General features: G+C 51.4%; 10 protein-coding genes across 12 annotated transcripts; 6 read left to right on the top strand and 4 right to left on the bottom strand.

Annotated features, from left to right (window-relative positions):
- Positions 1-113: 113 nt before the first annotated feature.
- On the top strand, positions 114-1,642 carry PV06_07371 (uncharacterized protein). The gene is made up of 2 exons (XM_016408607.1): positions 114-988; positions 1,049-1,642. Exons 1-2 carry the CDS (start codon positions 274-276, stop codon positions 1,633-1,635), a joined length of 1,302 nt encoding a protein of 433 aa, XP_016260361.1. The 5' UTR covers positions 114-273; the 3' UTR covers positions 1,636-1,642.
- Positions 1,642-3,374, bottom strand: PV06_07370 (uncharacterized protein; the record flags this gene model as incomplete). Its single annotated transcript, XM_016408606.1, has 1 exon — positions 1,642-3,374. Exon 1 carries the CDS (start codon positions 3,193-3,195, stop codon positions 1,642-1,644), a length of 1,554 nt encoding a protein of 517 aa, XP_016260360.1. The 5' UTR covers positions 3,196-3,374.
- Positions 3,375-3,618: 244 nt separating this feature from the next.
- Positions 3,619-7,284, top strand: PV06_07368 (dephospho-CoA kinase). Its single transcript, XM_016408604.1, has one exon. It carries the CDS (start codon positions 3,698-3,700, stop codon positions 4,550-4,552), a length of 855 nt encoding a protein of 284 aa, XP_016260358.1. The 5' UTR covers positions 3,619-3,697; the 3' UTR covers positions 4,553-7,284.
- Positions 4,722-6,458, bottom strand: PV06_07369 (uncharacterized protein; the record flags this gene model as incomplete). Its single annotated transcript, XM_016408605.1, has 3 exons — positions 4,722-4,901; positions 4,966-6,175; positions 6,232-6,458. 3 exons carry the CDS (start codon positions 6,456-6,458, stop codon positions 4,722-4,724), a joined length of 1,617 nt encoding a protein of 538 aa, XP_016260359.1.
- Positions 7,285-10,116: 2,832 nt separating the features above from the next.
- PV06_07367 (agmatinase) lies at positions 10,117-12,140 on the top strand. 3 transcript variants are annotated; one of them, XM_016408601.1, is made up of 6 exons: positions 10,117-10,499; positions 10,576-10,672; positions 10,743-10,833; positions 10,905-10,919; positions 10,990-11,058; positions 11,162-12,140. In XM_016408601.1, the coding sequence occupies exons 1-6, from the start codon at positions 10,359-10,361 to the stop codon at positions 11,967-11,969; spliced, it is 1,221 nt and encodes a 406-aa protein (XP_016260355.1). In that variant the 5' UTR covers positions 10,117-10,358; the 3' UTR covers positions 11,970-12,140. The 3 variants fall into 3 exon arrangements, with proteins under 3 accessions (XP_016260355.1, XP_016260357.1, XP_016260356.1); XM_016408603.1 differs by having other exon boundaries at positions 10,743-10,919; XM_016408602.1 differs by having other exon boundaries at positions 10,576-10,833.
- A 503-nt stretch (positions 12,141-12,643) lies between these two features.
- Positions 12,644-13,867, bottom strand: PV06_07366 (serine/threonine-protein phosphatase PP2A catalytic subunit; the record flags this gene model as incomplete). The annotated part of the gene is made up of 5 exons (XM_016408600.1): positions 12,644-12,716; positions 12,794-13,400; positions 13,452-13,557; positions 13,612-13,653; positions 13,706-13,867. 5 exons carry the CDS (start codon positions 13,865-13,867, stop codon positions 12,644-12,646), a joined length of 990 nt encoding a protein of 329 aa, XP_016260354.1.
- Positions 13,868-14,613: 746 nt separating this feature from the next.
- Positions 14,614-15,765, bottom strand: PV06_07365 (uncharacterized protein; the record flags this gene model as incomplete). Its single annotated transcript, XM_016408599.1, has 2 exons — positions 14,614-15,518; positions 15,567-15,765. 2 exons carry the CDS (start codon positions 15,763-15,765, stop codon positions 14,614-14,616), a joined length of 1,104 nt encoding a protein of 367 aa, XP_016260353.1.
- A 313-nt stretch (positions 15,766-16,078) lies between these two features.
- PV06_07364 (uncharacterized protein) lies at positions 16,079-18,005 on the top strand. The gene is made up of 2 exons (XM_016408598.1): positions 16,079-17,053; positions 17,105-18,005. Exons 1-2 carry the CDS (start codon positions 16,820-16,822, stop codon positions 17,900-17,902), a joined length of 1,032 nt encoding a protein of 343 aa, XP_016260352.1. The 5' UTR covers positions 16,079-16,819; the 3' UTR covers positions 17,903-18,005.
- Positions 18,006-18,564: 559 nt separating this feature from the next.
- On the top strand, positions 18,565-21,305 carry PV06_07363 (uncharacterized protein). The gene has a single exon (XM_016408597.1). It carries the CDS (start codon positions 18,631-18,633, stop codon positions 20,503-20,505), a length of 1,875 nt encoding a protein of 624 aa, XP_016260351.1. The 5' UTR covers positions 18,565-18,630; the 3' UTR covers positions 20,506-21,305.
- A 135-nt stretch (positions 21,306-21,440) lies between these two features.
- Positions 21,441-23,118, top strand: PV06_07362 (uncharacterized protein). Its single transcript, XM_016408596.1, has one exon. It carries the CDS (start codon positions 21,511-21,513, stop codon positions 23,062-23,064), a length of 1,554 nt encoding a protein of 517 aa, XP_016260350.1. The 5' UTR covers positions 21,441-21,510; the 3' UTR covers positions 23,065-23,118.
- The last annotated feature ends 224 nt before the right edge of the window (positions 23,119-23,342 follow it).

Raw genomic sequence — 23,342 nt, 5'->3', positions numbered from 1 at the left:
GCATCATGTAAGCCAAATCACGTTAGACCCGCCAAGACTGTTTGGACCGAGGCTCTTGACCGAGGCTCCTTCTCTGCAAAAGGTGCATAACCACGTACTTTGCTGACACTTATCCGGGGCTGTATGTAGATGGTCCGACATACTGACCATCTCCCCGCCTCGGTTCAGAGCAATCGCTAGATATAATGTAAAAGGGGGTTCCTTCTCCCAGAAGGCATGTAAATCCATTCTTCTCGTATCTTGCTCGTTCAGACCCCAGGCAATCTATTCACCATGGCTCCCAGCACGGCTGCTCCTTTCGCGGAACCACTTCTCCCTCAACTCGATCTCCCCTCGAACCCTTACTGGACCGACAAGCATCATCGCTTGAGAGCCTTCGTGCGCAACTATGTCGAGACGGAGCTGGCGCCGTACGCGCAAGAGTGGGAACTTGCGGGCCAGGTGCCCGAGAGTGTGCGCCTGCGGCATTGTCAGCTGGGTTTCGGGATCGTGAACCCAGTGGTAGACCCGGCCGACGCAGGTGGTCGACAACACCCCGCCGATATACCCTTTGGTGAGTGGGACACGTGGTGTGGCATCATCGTGAGCGACGAACTCACCCGTCTCGGTTGGTGTGGTCCGATCTGGGGCTTGGGTGGTGGAAATAACATTGGATGCCCTCCCATCAGCAGATTCGGTACGAAAGAACAGAGACAACGGTGGTTACCAAAAGTGGCACGAGGGGAAATCCGATTCTGCCTGGGCATCACTGAACCCGACGGTGGAAGCGACGTCGCAAATATCAAGACCACGGCGCAAAAGGAGGGTTCGATCTACAGGGTGTCGGGCCAAAAGAAATGGATCACGAATGGGATATGGTGTGACTATTGCACTACGGCTGTACGCACCGGAGGACCAGGGCACGGCGGTATTAGTCTACTGGTTGTGCCACTGAAAGCAAAGGGCGTCACGTTGAGAAGGATAGAGAACCAAGGAGTCCATGCTAGTGGTAAGTGCTTTTGTTTTGCTTTTGTTTGCCGTATCTCAGATTGCTCATCGACAAGTATAGGCTCTACCTTTATTGACTTTGACGACGTCGAGGTTCCTGTCGAGAACCTCATCGGACGAGAAAACCATGGGTTCCAACTCATAATGTCGAACTTCAACCCGGAACGGTTGGGTTTGGCAACGGCCGCAGTCCGGCTTGCTCGAGTCTGTGCTTCTGATGCATACAACTATGCTTGTGAACGTGAGACATTCGGAAAGCCACTGATTGAACATTCCCCGATCAAGTCCAAGATCGCCACGTTTGGCCTTCTCATCGAACCTGTCCAGGCGTTTCTTGACCAGCTTTGCTACGTAATTGAAACTTCCAGGGTGACTGGTAAAGCAGTCAACGTTGGAGGAATGACAGCATTGCTCAAGGTCATGAGCACGAGATGCCTCGAGAAGGTCTGTCGCGAGTCTCAACAGATCATGGGGGGAGCAGGATATACCAAGACTGGCAAGGGCGCTCGTATAGAGCAGATTAGTCGCGATGTGCGCGTGCATGTCGTAGGAGGCGGCAGCGAAGAAATCATGCTCGATCTTGCTGTCCGACAGGAGGCTCGAGATGTAAAACTCAGGGCGAAAGAGCGTGCTGCATCAAAACTGTAAATACAATCAATCCAGCCCCAACTCGGTCTTTTGATTGGCAATCATCTCAATGGCCTCTTGTTTCGTAGCTTTTGGATGGTTGAATTGCCACTGAGCAAGGACATCGACCGCTTGCTTCAGCCAAGGTCCACCCTTGGGCCCGCCCAAGGCGTCCTTAATCTCATTCCCCTTGAGTATGGGTGCCATGGTATGGGCATTCTCCAATTGTTGGTTGTGAACAAAGGACACAAACTTCTCGTAGCGCTTTGTAGCCATGTCAAAATCTCCATCAGCAACCTCACAGAGGAGTGAGTAGAGCACATGCGATCTCCAAGCTTCTTTGCTCTGTCGCAATGTCATGCCGACATCTGCTCGCGTAGCATTGTCGGAACCTACAAGGTCGACCACCTCGACGATAGCGGAACGATAATCGATAGCCTCCTTCAGCACCTTGCGGAAACTATTGGTGGCTTTGATCCCCTCCCAGGCAGCTGTGTATGCTTTGGTCGACGACTCTGACCATGGAACATATGCTGCGAGAAACCAACTCAGGCTTTGATTCTCCTTGGGTTTCAGACCCAGACATAACGCAGGCTTTTCATCGAGGATGCGTCGCAGTCCGTCGTAGGCTCCAAGAGCTACTTTGTTGTCGACTTTGTAATCATCGTTGGGGTCGGCGAACACGACAGAATATAGGTCGAAATCATCGACGTACTTCAGACCTGTGTAGGGATCTGGTCCGGTCATGATCTTATGGATCTCGGTCCCGACGCGTTCTCTGCTGATCTTGATCCGCAGTGCCTCATGTATGGATTTGTCCTTCATAGCGTCCTTCGAAGCCGCTTCGATCTCGTAGTTTAGTCGACATGCGAACCGAATCAGCCGCAGAACTCGAAGAGGGTCATCTTTGAACGTCTGGTATGGCTCAAGGGGTGTCCGTATAATTTTGTTCTTCATGTCCTCCAAGCCACATCCCGTAAAGTCCTCCACGGCAAGCGAGTCTAGGTTGTAGAAGAGAGCATTGACCGTAGCGTCTCGTCGCATCGCATCTTCTTCAGCTGTGCCAAACTCCATCTCAGGGTTCCGCGTCTGTTCGTTGTAGACTTCCTTGCGGAGGTTGACAAAGTCGACGTCAATGCCAAACATTCTCGTCGTGATGGTCTCGAGATGTTTGGACTTTTCCGGGTTTGCTGCAATCTTGTGGATGTCTTTGACTTCCGAATTGAAGCCTTGCTGTTTCGCTTCGTTTTCGTACTTGCTCCCGTGATGCTTCATGAAGACCTGCAAAGCCTGGCCAAACTGCAGGCCTGTCATGGTACTGAGTGCAACATCGATATCGTGGCTTTGCACACCGAGAAGTTTGTCCCGGACCCAGCCTCCCGTCCAGCGCAGTTCCAGGTCTTTCATTCCAGGTACAGATTGCATCTCGTCGCGGCAATCCACCAAGCACTGGCGGAACAGCTTCTCAGCTGGTGTGAGACTGAGTTGAATTGGTGCCATCGTGGATAGCCTTCTTGGTCGATCACTCTGAAGAAAAGGTCGTACAAGTCGTAATGAAGATCTTGTTGATCGAGGGAGCATTCTTACATGAAAGCCATGTCATGCACTGGGCTAGTCGGTAGAGTGTCGTGAGTGGTACATAGTCATCATTCACAATCCACAATTACAATAAGATCGATGATTCCTCGACTCAATATTTTCAATCAGTTTTCCGGTGACTCAGAAAGTTGAATAGGCTACCAAGCCGGTGACAAACTCTGAGCCACTGTTTTGCTGAATTATAAGTCAGGCAAGACAGACTAATACCTGGTTATATGTTGCAAAGAGAGATTGGACTGTGGTTGTTCCCAAGTGTTTGTTATTGTTGGTCGCAAACGGGCTCAGAGCCTTGCGAATTCATGTGACGGAACATCAATAATCCGCACCCCGGACTTTGCCTCGGCAAGCAACATGCGCTTCACTCAAGGGTGGTATCAGTAAATCACAAAACTCCTTTGCACCGTTCTACTAGCCACCGGTCGGCTACTCCAGCAAGAGTCCAAATAAAACTAAATGTAACAAGGCTTTCGAACACCCTGTCAGGATGCGAGTCATAGGCCTCACAGGCTCGATCGCCACAGGCAAATCGACATGTTCTCAGACGCTCTCCAGCCCGCCCTACTCGCTCCCCTTGATCGATGCGGACCTCCTCGCACGCAAAGCCGTCGAACCAGGCACGTGGGGTTACCGGCGCATCGTCGCGACCTTTGGCCCGACGACCCCCGACCTCCTACTGCCCGCCTCTGACCCTCAATGTGGCGGGAAGGAAGACGGGCCTGCGGGGAAAGGTAGACCATTGAACAGACCTGCCTTGGGCAGACGAGTGTTCGGCAACGGCGAGGAGAGAGTGGCGGACAGGAAGAAGCTCAACGCCATCGTACATCCTGCCGTGCGGTTCTACATGGCACGCGCTATGCTATATTACTACCTCTTGGGCCATTGGGCGGTGGTGCTTGATGTTCCTCTCCTCTTCGAGTCAGGATTGGACATCTTCTGCAGCACCGTCGTCGTCGTGGCCGTGTCAGACCCCAAGATACAGATGCAGCGTCTGAGAGAACGAGATCCACATTTGTCCCCGGAGGACGCTGAGAACAGGGTGAAGAGCCAGGTAGACGTGCGCGAGAAGGCGACAAGATGTGAGTACCGGAACAACGGGAACAAAACAGCAAACAAGGGATACGTGCTGTACAACGATGGTACCAGGGACGACTTGAATCTTCAGATTGCGACCGTTATGGGGAAGATTCGCTCAAAAAGCCCTCGATGGTGGAGTCTTTTGCTTCTGATTTGCCCTCCACTAATGGCAACTGTAGCCTCCTGGGAGGTTCTGCGGAACTGGTGGCTGCGCAAGAAGACAATTCAAGAGAGAGGAGCAGAGCTAGCGAAGACGAAAGTGTGAAGTGGTTTAAATCCTTACTCAGACATAGATGATTCGAGAACCTCCCGTGTCAAAAGCAGAATTCTTGCCGGAAGATACCACATCTATTACTCCAGATACAAAGGCCATCTTGAATCTAACCACCATAATCCAGTAGCGATGGCAAACCCACATGCCATGCGCATCGCCTCTACAACAAATTATCAAACTCCGGATTGACCCAGAAGGGCGTACCGGTTTTAGATCTTATCGTCGGACCATACTTGTGCAGCAATCCAAATACAGGCATGGCTCCGAAGAACACGATAATGCCCTGGGCCGCGAAGCACCAGGTCCAGCCTGAACCAGCTTGCCAGGGAGCTATAAAGAACTATGAAAATGATAAGTCAGAATATGTGGTTCGTAAACGAAGGAAGACGAGGTGGTGGACATACCGGATCGATAAATGCCGACAGGTTGAGCAAAACGGCATAGAAAGTGACCATGCTCATGCTTTGCAATGGATAGCAATCCACGATATAAGCACAAACGACTGTATTGCCCATCTGAATACCCGCTGCGAACAAGAAGAAAGCAACTTGCCCGACTATCCAGTGGTAACCATTATCGACACTGATACCCCATACGATCAAGCCAATCGAGCTGAGCAGGCCGGCCGGATAAATAAGCCAGAGACGCATCTCAGGCACGCGGACGCCGCCATTGCGTTTAGCTAGACGAGAGCAGACGATATCGCTGAGGTAGCCCCCTAGGAAGACTTCGGCAAAGAGAGTACCGAGGAGAAGGCCAATAAATAGGAGACCCTGGATCTGCGGCTTGTAATTGGGATACGCAGCTGGTAGCATGGTGATGACGCTAAGTATCCACCAATACCACAAGAAGCAGTATGCGAAGACGGGGAGGAATGCCGCCATAAATCTGAAGGTCAACACGAAACGAAGCGTTGCGTCGTAGATCGCTGGATGCCGCATACCCGGGAGCGGCTTGTGATTGAAATATGGAAGCTTCTTGGTGCGAGGAAGAGCGACGGTTGCAGCGTCGCTCCGTCTGCGAGCAACTTTCTCGATGTCCACGCCTGATTCCTCGGATTCGGTAGCCATAGGGAGCCGAGACAGCATATGGTTTCGGGGGTAGAGTGTCTCGGGCATGAATAAAACCTCAAGGATAAGCAACACCCCGAAGAAGATGGCAGTCAACCATTGGACCCATGCAGGGGAGACGATGTTCATGAAGCCACCGATTATTGGACCAACAAGCAGGCCGCTGTCAATGGCTAGAACCCATAACCCAGTTTTCTGGCCTCTTTGGTGCTCGTAGAACATGTCGTTGATGGCAGCAAGCCCCACTGTGGAAGCTGGAGAAACCCCAAAGCCTTGGAAGAAACGCGCAGCCATATAGCCTCCATAATTTGGTGCTTTGGCAGCGCCGATGGTGGCAGCAAGTGCCATCAAGGTTCCAAAGATGAAGACAATTCGACGGCCAAAGATATCGGCGAGGGATGAGAAGATTAGAGGACCAACAGCGAGCCCGAGTGCAGGAATTGCGACCGTCCAGTTGACTTGCGAATAGGAGATGTTGAACTGTTCCTGCAGTTCTGGAAAGCTGGCGACCGTTGTTGTGGTCAGGTAGGTGAATAAGAAGTACCTGCGCGCCGTTAGAACACTGCGATCACAGCTGTGGGGCAAGATGTTGCGACGAACTTCAACATAATGATGGCAAGAATGGAATGCTTTTGAAAGCTGCTCCAATTGAGAGGGTCCAGAGGGTCACTTGTCGGTTGTGGGTGAAGACGGATGCCATCTTTCATCACCAGATGTTCTGCTGCGGGCGGAAACGGTGCCATAGTACTCTGGTCGACCTGCACGGGCATCGGGGATTGAAGAACCTGATCATCTTCAGGGAGCAGTTCTGATTTCTTCTCCTCCATGGTATTCGTTATTACCGCAAGGATTGCAAAGTGATTCGGTTAAGAGATGGACAAAGGCTGTTTAAAAGCAAGAGGACTGCGCAACTGAAGGGACAGGCAGGAAGTATAGAAATCAGCTCAGGCCTGGTAGATCAGCATATGGAGACAAGTGTCTGATAAACGTGGAGGGACGCCCACCAAGCGGGCTGGTAATCAACCACGAGACGCAAGATACAGACCGATCACAAAATCCATTACGATACAGCTCTGACAAGCTTCTTGCTTGCATCAGAATGGGACCAAGTACATGATATCAGCACGACAGGAGATCCTGCTCCATCATAGTGCCTGGGCAACAATTTGATGGACGAATATGAGGGCATCAATGCAAGGCTGGCGTAGCTTGGATCTGCCATAGTGCCTGCTAGAGATCGATCCTGGGCGGATGGACAAGGGTAGCGATTGCCATTTGATTCGAGAATTTGTCCTGTTAGGAGCTCGTTGACGGCTCTGATAGGGCTGTGATAAGGAGGAGGAATCGGATGGCGTTTGATCTTGCGGCAGGGAGAAGTCGAGTCTCGGTAGTGCTTCATACACAGCACGGAGGAGTCCACAAGTCTCTACTGTACTAGGTAGGTACCTAAGGTAAGGTACTCGTATCTACCTGACCTTATGGAAGCAGACGAAGGATACCCCAAGCCTCAATACGGTAATTTTCGCCAAAGCACCGACTTTTGGCTGTACGGATATGTTTTTCGTATTGCGGATTACCGGTAATGTATATTACGAGCAAAGATGAATAACTAGAGAGATAAGAAAAACAACAACCCACTCTTCCATTGGATGTTCGCTTTTTTTCCATCCAGACTCCTCCTGCATCAAAGCCATCATGGGCCTTTCCCTGCCTGGTTGCCCTGCTTCGATACCCGTCATTCCGGCCATGAGGTCCACCAACGACATGTCCCTTTCGCCGTTGCCGGTGCATGGGCAAGACGCAATAAGCAGGCCACCTCACCAGAATCGAAGAATCATGTTAGTCTTACATACTGGATATGCATAACAAGGTGGGGCATGGAATTGACCGCGCAGTCCATGGGCCCAGCAGGTGTTGCCAGCCAGAGTATTGTACCCAGTGTACAGGTTGAACGGACATCTGTCGGGCCTGTCTTTTATCGGTTGCCTCTCTGGTCTTTCCTGAATGGCATCCCTTTTATATATGCTTTAACTTGACTGTTAGGCGTGGTGTATCTTTGCAGCGTGGTCACGGAGACGTCCTTCTCACAACTCAATCTTTTGGGGTGACGATTCTGGTCACTACGTCTTCTTGACGATGATGGATGATACCATAAGTGAAGCTCCCAACGAGCAAACCAGACTTTTACCCAAGAAGCATGATGGCGACGATAATTCTACAAGTCAAGGAGAGGGCGAGCTCCTCGATATCCTCCCCGAGGACGAAACACCTACTCGGACACTCATTTTACATGAATTCTGGGTCTTGTTTCGTGGGTCGATTCCAGTAATCCTCGCGTATACCTTGCAGAACTCTCTGCAGACAATTTCAATCCTCATCGTTGGTCGAGCATCGCCTCAGGATCTTTCAACAGCCGCTTTCTCATACATGTTTGCGATGTGTTCAGGATGGCTGATCGGTATGGGAGGATCAACAGCCCTGGACACCCTTGCCTCGTCGACATTTACCGGGAGCAAGAACAAGCACGACCTCGGTATCCTACTACAACGAGGTTTTGTTGTCCTGACTCTGTTCTACATTCCAATTGCCATCATTTGGGCGTGCTCGGAGCCAATATTCAGGGCACTTGGCCAGAGCCCTCAGCTTTCACACGACAGTGCCAAATTCCTGACATGCCTCATCCCTGGTGGCCTAGGCTATATTTACTTCGAGACAATGAAGAAATATCTTCAAGCCCAGGAAATCATGCGACCAGGAACCTATGTTTTGTTGATCACATCACCGATCAGTGCACTGCTGAACTATTTGTTCGTCTACGTTGCTGGCTGGGGTATCATGGGCGCTCCTTTTGCCACTGGAATTGGTTATTGGCTATCTTTCCTGGGTCTGGTGCTATATGCCAAATTTGTGGCTGGTGGAGAGTGCTGGGGTGGTTGGAGCAAGAGATGCCTGCAGAATCTAGGCACTTTCGCCAAGTTGGCAATTCTGGGCTTTATCCACGTCGGGACCGAGTGGTGGGCATTCGAAATCGTGGCACTTGCGGCTGGGCGGCTGGGCGAGATCCCTCTCGCCTCTCAAAGTGTTATCATGACAGCGGATCAGGTGATGAACACGATCCCCTTCGGCATTGGAGTTGCTGCCAGTGCACGAGTTGGTAACATGTTGGGATCCAAGAATGCGAAGGGTGCTGCTCGCGCTGCCAACGTGGCGGCATGGTTGAGCATGATCATGGGGACGATCGTCCTTGCTGTGCTGATGGGCACCAGGAACCATTTTGCAAAAATTTTCAACGATGATGAAAGGGTGATCAAACTCACCGCTCATGTGCTGCCTTATGTGGCCTTGTTTCAAATTGCAGATGGTCTGAACGGCAGCTGCGGAGGGTCACTACGAGGTATGGGCAGACAACATATTGGAGCAGCGGTCAACGTCTTCAGCTATTACTGTGGTGCACTGCCGTTGGGTATCTGGCTTGCGTTCCACGGTTGGGGCCTACCAGGTCTCTGGGTCGGTCAGTGCATTGCATTGTACATTGTCGGAATTTTGGAATGGGTCATCGTTGCTTTCAGCAACTGGGATCACCAAGTGAAGAAAGCATTTGAACGCATGGATAAAGATGAGCTGGTCGAAAATGGCGAAGCAGGCATTTCGGTGCCAGCACCGGTCGGGAACGGACCACAGTAGCGGTGCTACAGGGACGGTTTCTCATAGATTCATAGAAAAGCAAAAAGTAGTATAAATGATTATTGAATGAATGACCAAGGTATTCCTGTGGGGTCCAGAGGGGCAGATATGAATTCTAGAATGAATAATGCCTTATCTCGGGACCCGCGGACCAGCGAGCGGTCACGATACTATGTAAACGATATCGTCGAGGGGTCCACCGATTACAGCCTTCTCAATGCGGTTAGTGTCGTTGACCTCTTATTCTTACCTCAACGTCTTAGAAAACACCATCGATTTCCATCTCGCAACAGCCTGGGCGGTTCAACTGATAAGCAAAGCTTACCTGCTCTGTGACACACTGCATTGGCTCACTGTCTACTAATATTCGAATCCCTCTACCCTTCGCGTATGTCCTTCGCCGCCCCGCCGATGGATATGTGCGCTCCTCTTCCTTATCCGGGCTCTCGACATTGCAGACTTTCTCTCTTCCACCTGGTATTCTCGCTTCGCTATTGACTTGGTAGCTGAATCACAGACCCGCGGCTCGCCGTTGTCTCCATCTTTCAAGCTCCAAGTTCCAAGCACCCAAGCTCGTCCTCCTTCCTCATGGCGTCATGGTCTAGTGAGTACCAGACCCCAGCGGGGCGTACATGACCTCTGCTCGAGACTATCTCTCTGTCTCCTTCCTGGGCAGCAGACCATCACCGGAGCTGCTACACCGACGTTTAGGTAACAGGAACCCAAGCTATGGATACGTTGAGGTAAGACCGTGAAGAGCTATCTGCAAGGAACTCGACCATCACTGGATGGAATGGGCCGCTCACCTCTACCACTTCTTCGACGGTATTGGTAACCGGAGCTGTGCCCTGCTCCTCTCACAGCTTAGCTGATCTTTCCATTACGAGTACTTTATTACTCTGTGCGCGGGGTGCTTTTGTTTATTTGAAAAGCTCTTCTTCTTTTTTGGTCTCTTCCCTTTCCCTCTTGCTTCTCTCTTCCCCCCTCCCTCTGCAAACTTACATGCTCCTCGCTTCCCTGAAGATTGTGGTGGTATTATCAACATGCTTCTCAAACCCTTTGCGCTGTTGGCATGTGCCGGCTGTGCTATTGCCCACGGTAACCATGGCCACGACCAAAGCCCCATCTCTGGACCACACAAGTCTCTGTGGTACAACACCTTGCCAGGTGATGGAGGTACACAGGTAAGAAGGACAGACCTTCCAGCGCAAAACAGCGTAAACTGCACGGTTGACCTAACTGGCTTTTGTTTCCAAACAGGCTGATTCAGTCTTCTCCGGGATCTCAACTTTCGGTCGTCTGCCATACTTCCCTTGCCTTGCCAGCGACGAGGAGAAATACGACATTGCTTTCCTAGGTGGGTTGGAAAAAGAGCATGGACTGCATTCCATACAGAGGACAAGAAACTGACCAGAGGGATCGCACAGGTGCACCATTCGACACTGGCACTTCGTACCGACCTGGCGCTCGATTTGGACCCAGCGGGATCAGACAAGGTTCTCGACGCCTCAATCTCTAGTACGTTGTTTAACATCTCACATGCTTACTTTTGTTTGTGGTCATGAAGGCTCACGCAAGCTTGGATTCAGTGGCGGGTATAATGTGTAAGTTCTTCCGGTCTACTTGCTGTGTCATTCTTGGCCTGGCCTTCTAACGACTTTTGTTGTTGAATAGGCCCATGAAATCCAACCCATTCAACTTCTGGGGCAAAGTTTTGGATTGTGGTGACATCCCAGTGACTTCGTAAGTGCCTTTTTTCCGTCTTCTCTCCGCTTGTTCTCCGGATTCGTTTCAGAGAAAATCAAAAGAAGCAAACAACAACACCAAAACCTAACACCCATGGCAGCTACGACAACCACTACGCCCTCCAACAGATCGAGGACGGGCACAACATGCTCCTGACCCGCACGCCCTACACCGCCGCCGACGAGCCGGGCATCAGCAAGTCGGGCAAGACGCTCCCGCGCATCATCACGCTGGGCGGCGACCACACCATCACCCTCCCCCTCCTGCGCAGCATCAACAAGGCCTACGGGCCCATCTCGGTCATCCACTTCGACTCCCACCTCGACACGTGGAAGCCCAAGGTCTTCGGCGGCGCCCCCAGCAAGCAGGCCGCCATCAACCACGGCACCTACTTCTACTGGGCCTCGGAGGAGGGCCTGCTGGCCAACGACAGCAGCATCCACGCCGGCATCCGCACCACCCTCTCGGGGCCCTCCGACTACGAGAACGACGGCTACTGCGGCTTCACCCGCGTCGAGGCCCGAGAGATCGACACCATCGGCATCCACGGCATCATCCACCGCATCAAGGAGCGGGTGGGCACCAAGAACCCGGTCTACCTGTCCATCGACATCGACACGCTCGACCCGGCCTTCGCCCCCGCCACGGGGACCCCCGAGACGGGGGGTTGGACCACGCGCGAGCTCCGCACCATCATCCGGGGCCTCGAGGGGATCAACTTCGTCGCCGCCGACATCGTCGAGGTCGCCCCGGCCTACGACACCAACGCCGAACTCACCACCATGGCCGCCGCCGACGTGCTCTACGAGGTCATGACCCTGATGGTCAAGAAGGGCCCATTGACCGTCGAGGCCACCCAGGCCGATTATGTTCCTGAAAAGGTCGAGGCCGAGGCGGCCGAGTTGTGAAGAGGGGAAATAGAAAGGCGCCCACGCTATACAAAACACACATACGCGTATACAAGTCGCTTGCTGAGCCTTTGAGCTCGGCTCAGCTATGCGTACAGCAGTGGGACAAAGAATGAAAAGGATACCGCTTGTGTAGGTACAAAGTAGATAGGTGGTTAGGTAATATTACAGCAATCACTAGCACATGGTGACTCCGTACTCGTAGACACTAGGGGGACAAACACAAGCCATTGACGGACAGACAACACCTAAACGCATCATTTATATCTGCATCTTCATCAACACCGAAGGTCTGGTCTTTCTTAGCGTTCTCGTGACACATCTGACAATTGTGTAGGTACTCTTTCTTTCGTACATGTGTTGAAGGCTTTTTTCCCTTTTCCGCCATGATTCTCCCTGCATGCATGCAAAAAAAAGAAAGGGAAAACAGTCTCTTTCTTTGGTGAGCTCTATGAGTGCTACTTCTTTTTCACCAGTCTTTCCATACAACACGTTGCTCCTTCATGTTTGCCAAGTGTCCCGCCAAAAAATATATCACATGCAACGAGTCTCCGTTTTCTCTTTCTCTTTCTGTGGGAAGACGCTGGTTTCCGGGGAATCAGCAGCACGAGAGATTCTCCGGGTATGCCGTAATCGCCATCGGATGCTTGTTGTGAGGCCCAAAGATGAATTGTTCATAGGAAGTAGTCGGGGGTTCTGCGGCTGACCATTGGTTCGCCAGCTCGAGGACATGGATCGAATTGCAAACTGCGAGGAAAATGTTAGCTTTGGCTCATACACACCGAGAAAAACAAGGCTCGAAAGCATGCTGTGGGGCAACTTACAAGGTGTACTTCAAGTGCTCGTCAATCTCCATAATCGCAGCTTGGTTGCCACATCGGTAACAGTAATTTGGAGCGCTGAAGATGGTCACGACGTTTCTATCCTGACTCCAATTGTATCCTTCCATGACCAACTGGTGTGCTCTGGCAACCAGTGTGAGGCCATTGTTATGATTGAATGCTTCAGAAATATCTTGACCAAAGGTATACCCGGCACCTCTTGGACTGATGCCCCATCCACATCTATCATCAGGATCACTCCAGAGGAGATCACACATCGGACCCTCATGGGGAACTTCCTGGATTCTGTCAAGAGATCTGATGTTGTCGAGTGTGTCGATGCTGGGAGACAGCCCACCGTGCAGGCAGAAGATTTGGTTGTCAATGAGGGCGGTAAGGGGGAGGTAGTCGAAGAGGTCGGTAAAGTATTTCCAGACATTGGCGTTGCCGTATTTTCTCAGGCATTCATCGTAAAACCCATAAACCTGGGTGATCTGACGGCTTTCGTGGTTACCGCGGAGGATGGTGATGCGTGAAGGGTATCGTATCTTAAGGGCAACGAGAAGGGTGACTGTTTCGACGGAGTAATAGCCACGGTCTACGTAGTCTCCTGTTAAGAGGTCAGCAAAGCGAGCTCCCGACAGCGTTGTCCTTCTCTTACCCATAAAGAGGTAATTGGTATCCGGGTTGGGTCCGCCGATGCGAAACAATTCCATAAGATCATGGAACTGGCCGTGAATATCACCGCAGACTGTGACGGGACATTTCTGGAATGGTCCATCAGCATGGGTCGCAATCGCAACATTTCGACGGTAGCTTACCACTGGTTGTACATTTGACTCCTCCTGAAGTACTTCTCTAGCCTGCGATCCAGATGAGTTTCTCTTCGAGATAACGAAGCAGGGTGATGCTCACCCGATCGCAGAGTCTTGAAACATCACTCTCTGCCAGTTGTTTACAATCCATCAAGCTCTCGATCCAGCCGTCTAGGGTAGGTATTGACTGAGAATCTGTGACGGGAGATAAGCCATGCGGCTGCGCAGGCTTGCCTACGTCAACGTCCATTTTTGAATCCATGATTGAGTATCAACCTCAATCAGGTTGTGGATAGGGTCGTAGGAAGAAGGCACTCTTGGCCAGGAGTAGGATCTTGTAGAGGTCGTGCGTAAAACAGGCCAATTGTTGTGATGTTGTTTTGACACGGTACGATCGCAAGATTGACAGGGATTAGGGGCAATTTCGTCGCAATGCTCCAGAGGGTATGAGTGATGAGTGAAACACAAGTCAGTTCAAGTCTTCGAATTCGAATGGGATATTAAAGTGATGTCGTTGGTGTTCTGATTATGAAATTGCAATCATGACATGCATTGCTGGGAATCTCGCCGACAACTGGGCTACGAGTTACTTCTCGCTTTCAGCTTAGAGCCCCGCCAAGCCCAAACGGCACGACATACTGGGACTCAGTGCTCCGTACTACAGTATTTACCTGCTGGGCACTCGTGTCGCAGCCTCGATACCTCCCTCCCTCAAAGTACTTCGTATTCCGAATTCGCTGAGGCGAAAGGCAATTTCAAATCCTTTTACTCTGTCTAGTCCACGCTACCCCGTCCCTGTCCAATTACTGTAACACCCACCACCAAAGTCAGAATACAAGAGAATCGCCTGGATTTATTTGGTGTGTGTAATCAATTCAAGTAAAAGCAGGATCGCTGCTTTGACAGATGTTAGGAAGCCATCTACTCTGGCATAGCAGCACGTATCTCAGATGGCCGTCTGCCGGGATTCCGACCATCTAAGCGGCTTTTGCCTACTGTCTAGGATGCTCAGATGAAATCACCGCTGCCGAATCCGCCAAATGGATTGCCTCCACCTCCACGTCCACCTGGGAAGCGACCCCCGCCTCCCAGATGTGGTCGACCATCTCCAGGTCCTACGGGATCATACCGAGCACCTGGCGGTGCCATTGGGTCATATCCTTGTGGTCCACCTTGGCCTGCGAATAAAGGATCATCGAATGTAGGGTGCATTCCGCCTCCGCCACGAGGCCCTCCTCCAGGACCTATCCTCAGTGGATCATGAGGGCCAAGTCCAGGCGGATATAGATCTCTATCTCCAATATTGCCGAAGGGTGGTCGATCAGGAGCACCAGGCCATCCTCTTGGAGGGGTGTTAATCTCATATTCGTCCTCGAAACCTGGTGGTGGAAAGTCTCCTGGGGGATAAGGTCTTCGGGGCGCCGTAGCTAGTGGATCATCAAACGGATATGGTCTCGCAGGTGGAGGATGATCATCGCGCAAAGGATCCCGTGCTGGAGGTCGTGTTTCTTCGTGCCTCCTGGGCTGTTCTTGTGTAGACGACGTCTCTTCATACCCTGCCTTTGAGATACCAGGAACCAATTTCTGGACGATGCTCACTCGGAATAGAGTGGCCAGATCCACTATCCGTCCTTCTGAAATAAACACATTCCGCAGTGCAGATTTCACGTCTGAATTTTTTGTAGCTTCTGCAATGGAGCCTTCCGAAATGTAGTCTTGTGCTTTGATCTCAAAAGAGGCTGTCTTGTCATCACCTAGGCCGACACCAAAAACGAGGGCCTTTCCACCTAATCGATTAATCTTGACCAGAAATTCCATCGAGGACTGTGAGTGCGCATATCGAAAGGCATATGAAGAGGAAGCATTCCACTCGGCAGGCAAAGGTTGCGCATTTTCAGGGTCAGACTGTGCCTCTAGGATAATGTGAGCTGCCGTGCAGACTTCTTGCATCGATCTCATACCTATTTTGTGATCTTCTCCCAAGCCGATCAGACGAAAACCTACTGCAAGCATGCAGGCATGGGAGAAGAGTGCTATGGCAGCATAGGGATCTTTCACGAGTCGGGTCTGTTCATTGTCTGAAGAAGGGCTCGGCAGCGACTTGACCATGTAATCGAGAATTGAGTCGGCGCTCAGGGCGGATCCGGAAGTGGGTGCCATGATCAATCAACCCCCCTTCCGTGATGATGATCAAGGTTCGAGTTGAAGGTCGGGATCAAGTTCGTGGTAATAGCACAATGATAGGTCGGGTCAATAACCAGACAGATACGGAGTACTCAACGAACTGTACCAAGTATGTTGGTTGAGGCTACGAAGTCGATATGCAGCCTGGAAGACAACGCGCCGAATCATAGACGCGCCCACTTGAACCCATTGACGTCAGTTATTTAGCGCAAATGTCGGATGATTGTCCTTCCATTCTCCGTCTTCTCCCTTTGAGGTACTTGGCCAGACAACAATTTGTGTCGAGATACTCGTACCACCAGTATGATGACTTATGGGTAAACAACTCTCCTTGGACAACTCAAAGGCCCTAGAGCGTTACAAGACTGAAGTGTGTACTTAGGTGAGGTCTTCTATCAACTGCTGGCCTACTGAACTCGTACGAGTACGAAGATGACTGATCACACATCACCACTGCAATTCCGTCTCCGACCACTCGGTCGAGCACCTTCAAGCGAAGTGTACTACGGTTCAAAGCGACGGTAACGTACCGATCAAGGGATGGAGATTTTACTCATATCCCAAGATCTGATGAGTAACCTTTCGTACCAGGGTATGGATGGTCGATGCACGAATCGTGGAGCTCGCTCGCTCTATGTCGGTGGGAACGGAGCGCGAGGTCGAGAAAACCGATAGAAAGTTGCCCGGGTTCGCCCTCTGATTGGCCACTACTCTACACGGATCAATATTGCGACGAGTACCGACTCGCGCTTTTATCATTGCCTGATGCGTTCTTTCGTAACGCTTTCGTATAGCAGACTCTCATTGTGTGCATTGGGCTCTACCCACCGTCGCAGCGCATCATGGCGACTCGGAGATACTCGCCTAACGTATTTCCGTGTCGAGGGGTTTCCTTACGATATGAGGACGGATAAAAGACCATTCACCCTCTTTTCACAATCGCCTGTTCAGTTCAAATCTGAAACAGCTTCTTCTCGAGCGTAAAGACAAGTCTTCAGCATCAAGTACTACCCTTACAACGAGACAGACAATGTCATCTCAACGGATTCCGGGCCCTCCCTACCCGGCACAGACTGCTGGAGTAGGTGGTGTTCCCACGGTTGGAGTTGATGTTCCAATATGCAGCGTCTTCTTGTTCCTATTCATGTGCGGCGCGGCCAGCCACATGACAATTCTGCAGGTCAACCGTAGGCGGGGACACAAGTTCATCATGTCTGGCTTGATGTTCGGCTTCTGCATGGCACGAATTACGACAATGATCATGGTATGTCCTCGAACTTTGTCTTATTCGCCCTCATCGCTAACAGAGATGTAGCGCATCGTATGGGCCTGCTATCCGAAGGATGTTCAGATCGCAATCGCCGCCAGCATTCTCGCCTACGCCGGTGTTCTAATTCTTTTCCTCATCAACGTCATCTTTGCACAAAGAATCATTCGAGCGGCTCACCCACACTTTGGCTGGCACAAGACATTGTCCACTGTCTTCATTGTTCTCTATGTCTTGATTGGAGTGATGTTGGCAATGGTCATAACCGCAATCGTGCAGTCCTTTTACACACTCAGTCCGAACATCCATCGCATCGACCGCGACCTACAAATCACAGCCTCGACATATTTGCTGTTTATATCATTCCTCCCACTTCCGATGGTGATCCTGGGTTTGATTATCCCTCGACAGACGAGGCTTGAGAAGTTTGGGTCGGGACGATGGAGGACCAAGATCGGGATCCTCCTTACAAGCTCTACGCTGCTATGTCTCGGGGCATGCTTCCGAGCAGCGACAAACTACAAAAACCCGCGGCCAAGAGATGATCCAGCCTGGTATGATGCGAAGTGGTGCTTCTATTTCTTCAATTTCACCATCGAGATCATTGTCATATTTCTCTATATCATCCTTCGAGTTGACCGACGTTTCCATGTTCCGGATGGGAGCAAAGGCCCGGGAGACTACGTCGCAGAGCGCAAGAATGATGAGGAAGGAGTACCTGAAAATCCTCCTCGTCAAAGCACAAGCAGCATGGCGAGAGTCCTGTCTGAGGAGGAGGTCTTTGATGATGAGTCGCCTATTGATCGGAGACTCAGTACGAGCAAGGATCTCGAGGGCCAGCATTGACGAACACCGAGAGCATATCAATAGAATTGATAGAGCAAAAGCTGTACATTACTCACGAATATATTACTGAGATGAAAATGAAAATGTAAATACCTGGACTGCGGAATGTTGCCCCTCCTTTCCCTACCACATTGCTGTCCTCCTCTTAGAAAGCATGATCACGTGACGCGTGGCTGGAATGTTTGGGCTTCCCGGACTCGGTCACTTCAACAATGCATCGACGCGTCCTACGAGTATTAACAATGAATCAACATAACAGCAAAACACCACATCTGGCCCATTTTTCGATGACACGGCTTTCAATTGACACAATTATCTGTTAATCTTGCTGCTTGACACGTCCTTGCTGCCGAAAACCTCAATTCATTCAACATATGCGAAGTTCTCTGCACTACAGGCAGATCTCGCTTCAATCTCGTGTGAGCCTCGAATCGCTCCACTGTATCGGCGCGCGACTTGTTTTACGATCATCTTGGAGACTTTGTTGAGAGGATAACGGCAACAATTCACTATCATATTGCCTAGTCTCTTCGTAATGGCTGGCCGCCTCCGGTAGCATATCCCTCAGTAATTTCTTCCATCACCGAATGACTCGCACTTTTCCTTGTACGTACCACCTTCGCTCTGCTCTGTATCAAGCAAAGCATAAACGCACGATATTCTCGCCATACATGCGCGTTTCTTTGGGCTGACGCTCGCCAGCTGCCGCCGGTACCATCTAACCAAGCATGCCCCCCCGGCGATCGACAGCTAGAGGGCCAAGTGCAACACCTGTCCGTGGCGCGTCGCCCATGAGGCGCTCAACACGAGCAAATAGCGTTGTGTCTCCCGAAAATGCTGTACCTCAGCGAACTACCCGGGGTGCCTCTCGACAACCAAACTTGGCCGAGAGCGGCGCCAATCAGCCGAGATTGCCTGAAGTGAAGATCCAGCAATCATACGCTTATGGGTCGAGCAAGACGCCTATGTTGCCGACGCAGCTGATCCCACGGGGAAGGATGAATCTGAGGGAAATGGCCGCGACCCTTGACGCTGGTGTCGAACAAGCTGATCAACACCTCCGAGATCATGCCGAAGAGGCTCACGCAAACCTCCAAAGAACATCTCGAGGTGAGAGAGCTCATCGGAGAGCTTCTCGAGAAAACTCTCAGGAGCCATCTGCTGGAGTTGACGATGTGGAGAAGAACAAGACGCAACGAGTAGCGGCCTGGGCAAGTTCACTCGAAAGCAGCCAACTCGACGAAATACCTGAGGAGGATGTTCCGCGCAGCATTGCGGATGATGTCGCTTCCCACAAAGATACCGACCCCTCTAGCTTCCCAAGCGGCATGTTTGAACACAGCTACAACTATGAACGAGGTCTTCGAAGGCCCAATATTACAGTTCGACAAATAGAACAACCGTTCCTTCGTAAGGCGTTGGATGCATCAAAGCAGTATGCGAGACAGTCTGGAGAGAGGGCATCTCAGCTTGGCTCTTCACTGATCGACTGGACGCGGCAGTTGGTAAGGGAGTGTTGCAGGGTGGTGAAGGACCTTCCACACTCATCAATAATCCCGCTTTTTATCAACCTTCTTTTCGTTATGCTCATGATCGCTGCAACGAGTCTTCTTTTCTGCTACACCTATTCTCACTTTGTCTGCGACCCTTACACAACATCTCCGGTGGGATTGACCCTGCAGAAGTATTGTGGGAGCTGCGTCCGGACACCTAGCGGGCTGCTCAATGTCACCAGCGGGAACAACGCAGATCTGTCAAGATTGTCTGCCACCTTGACCAATCTCAACAACCAGATACGGGCTCTTGAGCTACGACTGAACGACAAGATTGACACCCAATTCGCCAAAGAGAAGGATGACATGGAAATATTGAGACAACAACAGTCGGAATTATCAAATCGCATTGCAGGCCTGAAGTTTGCACGGACAATGTCCTCAGGAGATGTCGCTTCACCGGTAATTCCAAAGATCAATTACTTCTCCCCAAAACATGGAGCATTGGTAGAGCCCCGGCTTACTTCTCCGACCCTTCTCACGCCACTCTCATTCGGTCGCAGAGTCCTCTTGCGTTTTGTTGGTTCTACATATTATCAGACACGGCATGCCGAGACTGCTCTATCTGCATGGCAAGATGTGGGTGACTGTTGGTGCTCATCATCATCCTCAACAGATCAAGATACCATGAGATTAGGAGTTCGAGTTGCCAGACCAATTTATCCGACCGAGGTTGTGTTGGAGAATTATCCCGTGGCTGGGTCGCGTGCTCCCGGAGCCACTCCCAAACTTATCGAGATCTGGGCCGATTTTAAACATCTTGACAGTCATGCATGGGCGGCACTAGACATCAGATCACTGCAAGGAAACAGCCCAATTGGGCCGAGCTGGGGCATGATTGGGAAGATGGCGTATGACGCTTCGAAAGAGGCAGCTCATGTTCAAGCATTCAGGCTCGATGTGAATGAGAATTCAAATGTCTATTATGCGCAGATGTTCGTGGTACGGGTAGTTTCGAACTACGGATCAGACTTTACATGTCTCTACAGAGTTCGAATGCATGGAGTTGAGCTGGATGAACATTTGACAGAAAAGTCAGCTCAGGTTTGAGTCTGGCGGCATTCAGTCTGGCTGCATGAACGACATTAACTTGGCTCTCGACTCTCAACTGCCACTGTATCCTACGAGGAAGAAGAGGATTTGCGGTACTCCCTAAATCACCAGGTTTGATGAAAGGTCGTCCTGTGGGAGTTACTGCGCACGTGACCGGCTGTGGTCATACAACGTACCACCTTCGAATTTTCTAACCTGACTTCTCTTCCTACATCTTCTTCCCATAAGGGTCCCTCCACCAAATCGACTGGGAAAAGTGTAATTATCAATACAGCCCTTTGGACATCGATTTTGGCGACCAAGCTCGAATTACCTGGATGATTTCCTCTCTGCAGCCTAAACGGCCACAGGCTACCAGTTCTGGAGGGGACAAGAAATTCAATTTGCTTCAAACAGGCTCACAACACCAAGTGAGACAATCTTCAGAGTCAACAGCAATACGAGAACATGGGACGAAATCTGAGAAGTCGCAGCTTGGATCTAGTGACGAGGCAAAAGTGCAGTGAAGGAGGGTGTTGTGGAGCATGAGACTCAGGAATTCAAGGTTGCAAGACTTCAGGCTAGCTGGAGAGGCATGCGACTAGCATCAAGACCTCCTTGTTTTTTTGAATGTCACTGGGTTTGGCTCTTCGTGGTGTAGTGCAGACCGATCACGATAGCAAAAGAGTGAGAGAAGCAGCTGGAAGTAGGACGGTCAGTGTAAGATCACAGCTTTTTTCTCAAGAACCATACATTCTACTTGGGTATTATGGACGAAATGTCCATTAGCCAAATATGATCATTCTTCGTTGAACAAATTCACTGAATTGATCCCATCAGTTTGAATCAGAGTCCGAGATCTATGAATGATGAAAAGGGGCTGATTCCGCCCAGAGTTCTTCTCTGCACCAAATTAATCCTGTAGAGTCTTGTTTGCCCATCGCTTGGTCCAGCTCTTGCTCGAAGTCATCCCTTTTGTTTGTGAGAAGAGTATACCTAGCATAGTGTCTCGGCTTCAAAACCATGAACGCTGGTGGTCGAAAAAGTGCCCATCAAGGATTGCGCCGATCGATTGGGCCTCAATCTGGTCGGTTGGTGGTGCAACTACAAAATTTGCGCTCCGCATCATCACCATCATTGGGAGTGAATAATTGCAATGACTCCAACTCCGCCACGCATTTTTCTTTCAACGCTTTATTACAACGCACACCAGCAGCCCATCACACATCCTCGATTACGCAGACAAGGCATAACCTTAGGACGCATTCCCAGCACAGACAAACTCCTGGAGATTTTCAGAGTGTGAGCAAACACACTGCTAGCAATTCTCACGGTCTAGTGTTGAGTCTGCAATTCCACCTTCATCACAACCTCGAAGCGAGAGTTCAAAGACGGAAAAATCAATTCACCACACGACCGAGCCACGTACAGCCCCTTGAAGTGCGAGCCTCTTCACTAGACGCTGTGCCACCCGTAACAGCGACCCATCGAACCCTACACTTTTCCACCCCGCGCCCACGCCTTCACACAAACCCGAGTGCAGGTCGTCGTCTGTTTCACACCTCGTCCACGAACCCACCAAGCACCAGAGACCATTCGTCTGTGTCTCACCCTTCCGACCCTTCAATGACATCGGATTCCTCCTCCCCTTCGACGTCCGCGCCGGCGCAACACAAACCTCTGGTCGTCGGACGGACAAAACCTCAACCCGAAACCAACTCTAGCACATCCTCCCCCAAGACGACAATGGACTCGTCCTCTCCCGCCGACAAAGGGGTCCCCGCGGACGTCAAGGCAGGACTCAACCACGAAATCGCCGAGAATGTCAAATCCAACACGGTCGAAGCCGCCCCCGCGGACCCTTCTTCCACCGCAACGGCAGCAGCAGGAGGAGGCTCGAACAAGAAGAAGGAGAAGGCAGCCAAACAGCCCAAACAGCCCAAACCGGCCGCAGCGCCCGCCGCACCTTTATCCCCGGCCCTCATCGACCTGCGGGTCGGCCACATCCTCCGGGCCATCGCCCACCCGAACGCCGACAGTCTGTACGTCTCGACGATAGCCATGGGCGACCCCGAGGGTACCGACCACACCAGCGTCGACGAGGAGACGGGAAAGGTCGTGCGTACTGTCTGCTCGGGCCTCAACGGTCTGGTTCCGCTCGAGGAGATGCAGAACCGTAAAGTCGTCGTCGTCGCCAACCTGAAACCCGTCAACATGCGTAGCATCAAGTCGGCGGCCATGGTCCTCGCGGCGTCCCCCGCCCCGGAAGAAGGTGCGGACCCCCATGCCCCCGACCGCGTCGTCGAGCTCGTCAACCCTCCCGAGGGCGCCGAGGCAGGAGAACCCGTCTTCTTCGAGGGTTGGCCGTACGGCGAGGGTCGTGGCCCCGAGAAACAACTCAACCCGAAGAAGAAGCAGTGGGAGGCCATCCAACCAGGCTTCTTCACGACTGACGACTTGCTCGTGGGGTTCGACGCCTCAAAGACCGAGATTGATGGGTCCGAAAAGGGTCATTTGATAGTCGAGGGTAAAGGAAAGTGTACGGTCAAGACCTTGAAGGGTGCCGTTGTGCGATAAAAAAAAAGATTCTGTCACCCTACCTACGTCTGACGAGAAAAGTGACGAGAAAAGTGACGAGAAAAGTGACGACTAGGAGTACGAGTACGAAAGGAACCGGCCATCACACGCATCGCTATTGTCATTCACAAATCTGTACGGATGGGCAGAATGCAGCGCCAGACTAGACGGGGCAGGCCAGGTCACACTCTGTGTACAGACAGGTAAAAGAAATTGTTCCGTTCTCGGTTCAATGTCTCGAGAACCACCAGCGAGCGACTTGGACTTTCGACAGCATT

The sequence above is a fragment of the Exophiala oligosperma genome, assembly GCF_000835515.1.
Source record: "Exophiala oligosperma strain CBS 72588 unplaced genomic scaffold supercont1.7, whole genome shotgun sequence".
Taxonomy (NCBI): Eukaryota; Fungi; Ascomycota; class Eurotiomycetes; order Chaetothyriales; family Herpotrichiellaceae; genus Exophiala; species Exophiala oligosperma.
The sequence above is the reverse complement of the archived record's forward strand: the minus strand, read 5'-3'. Positions and strand labels throughout refer to the sequence as shown.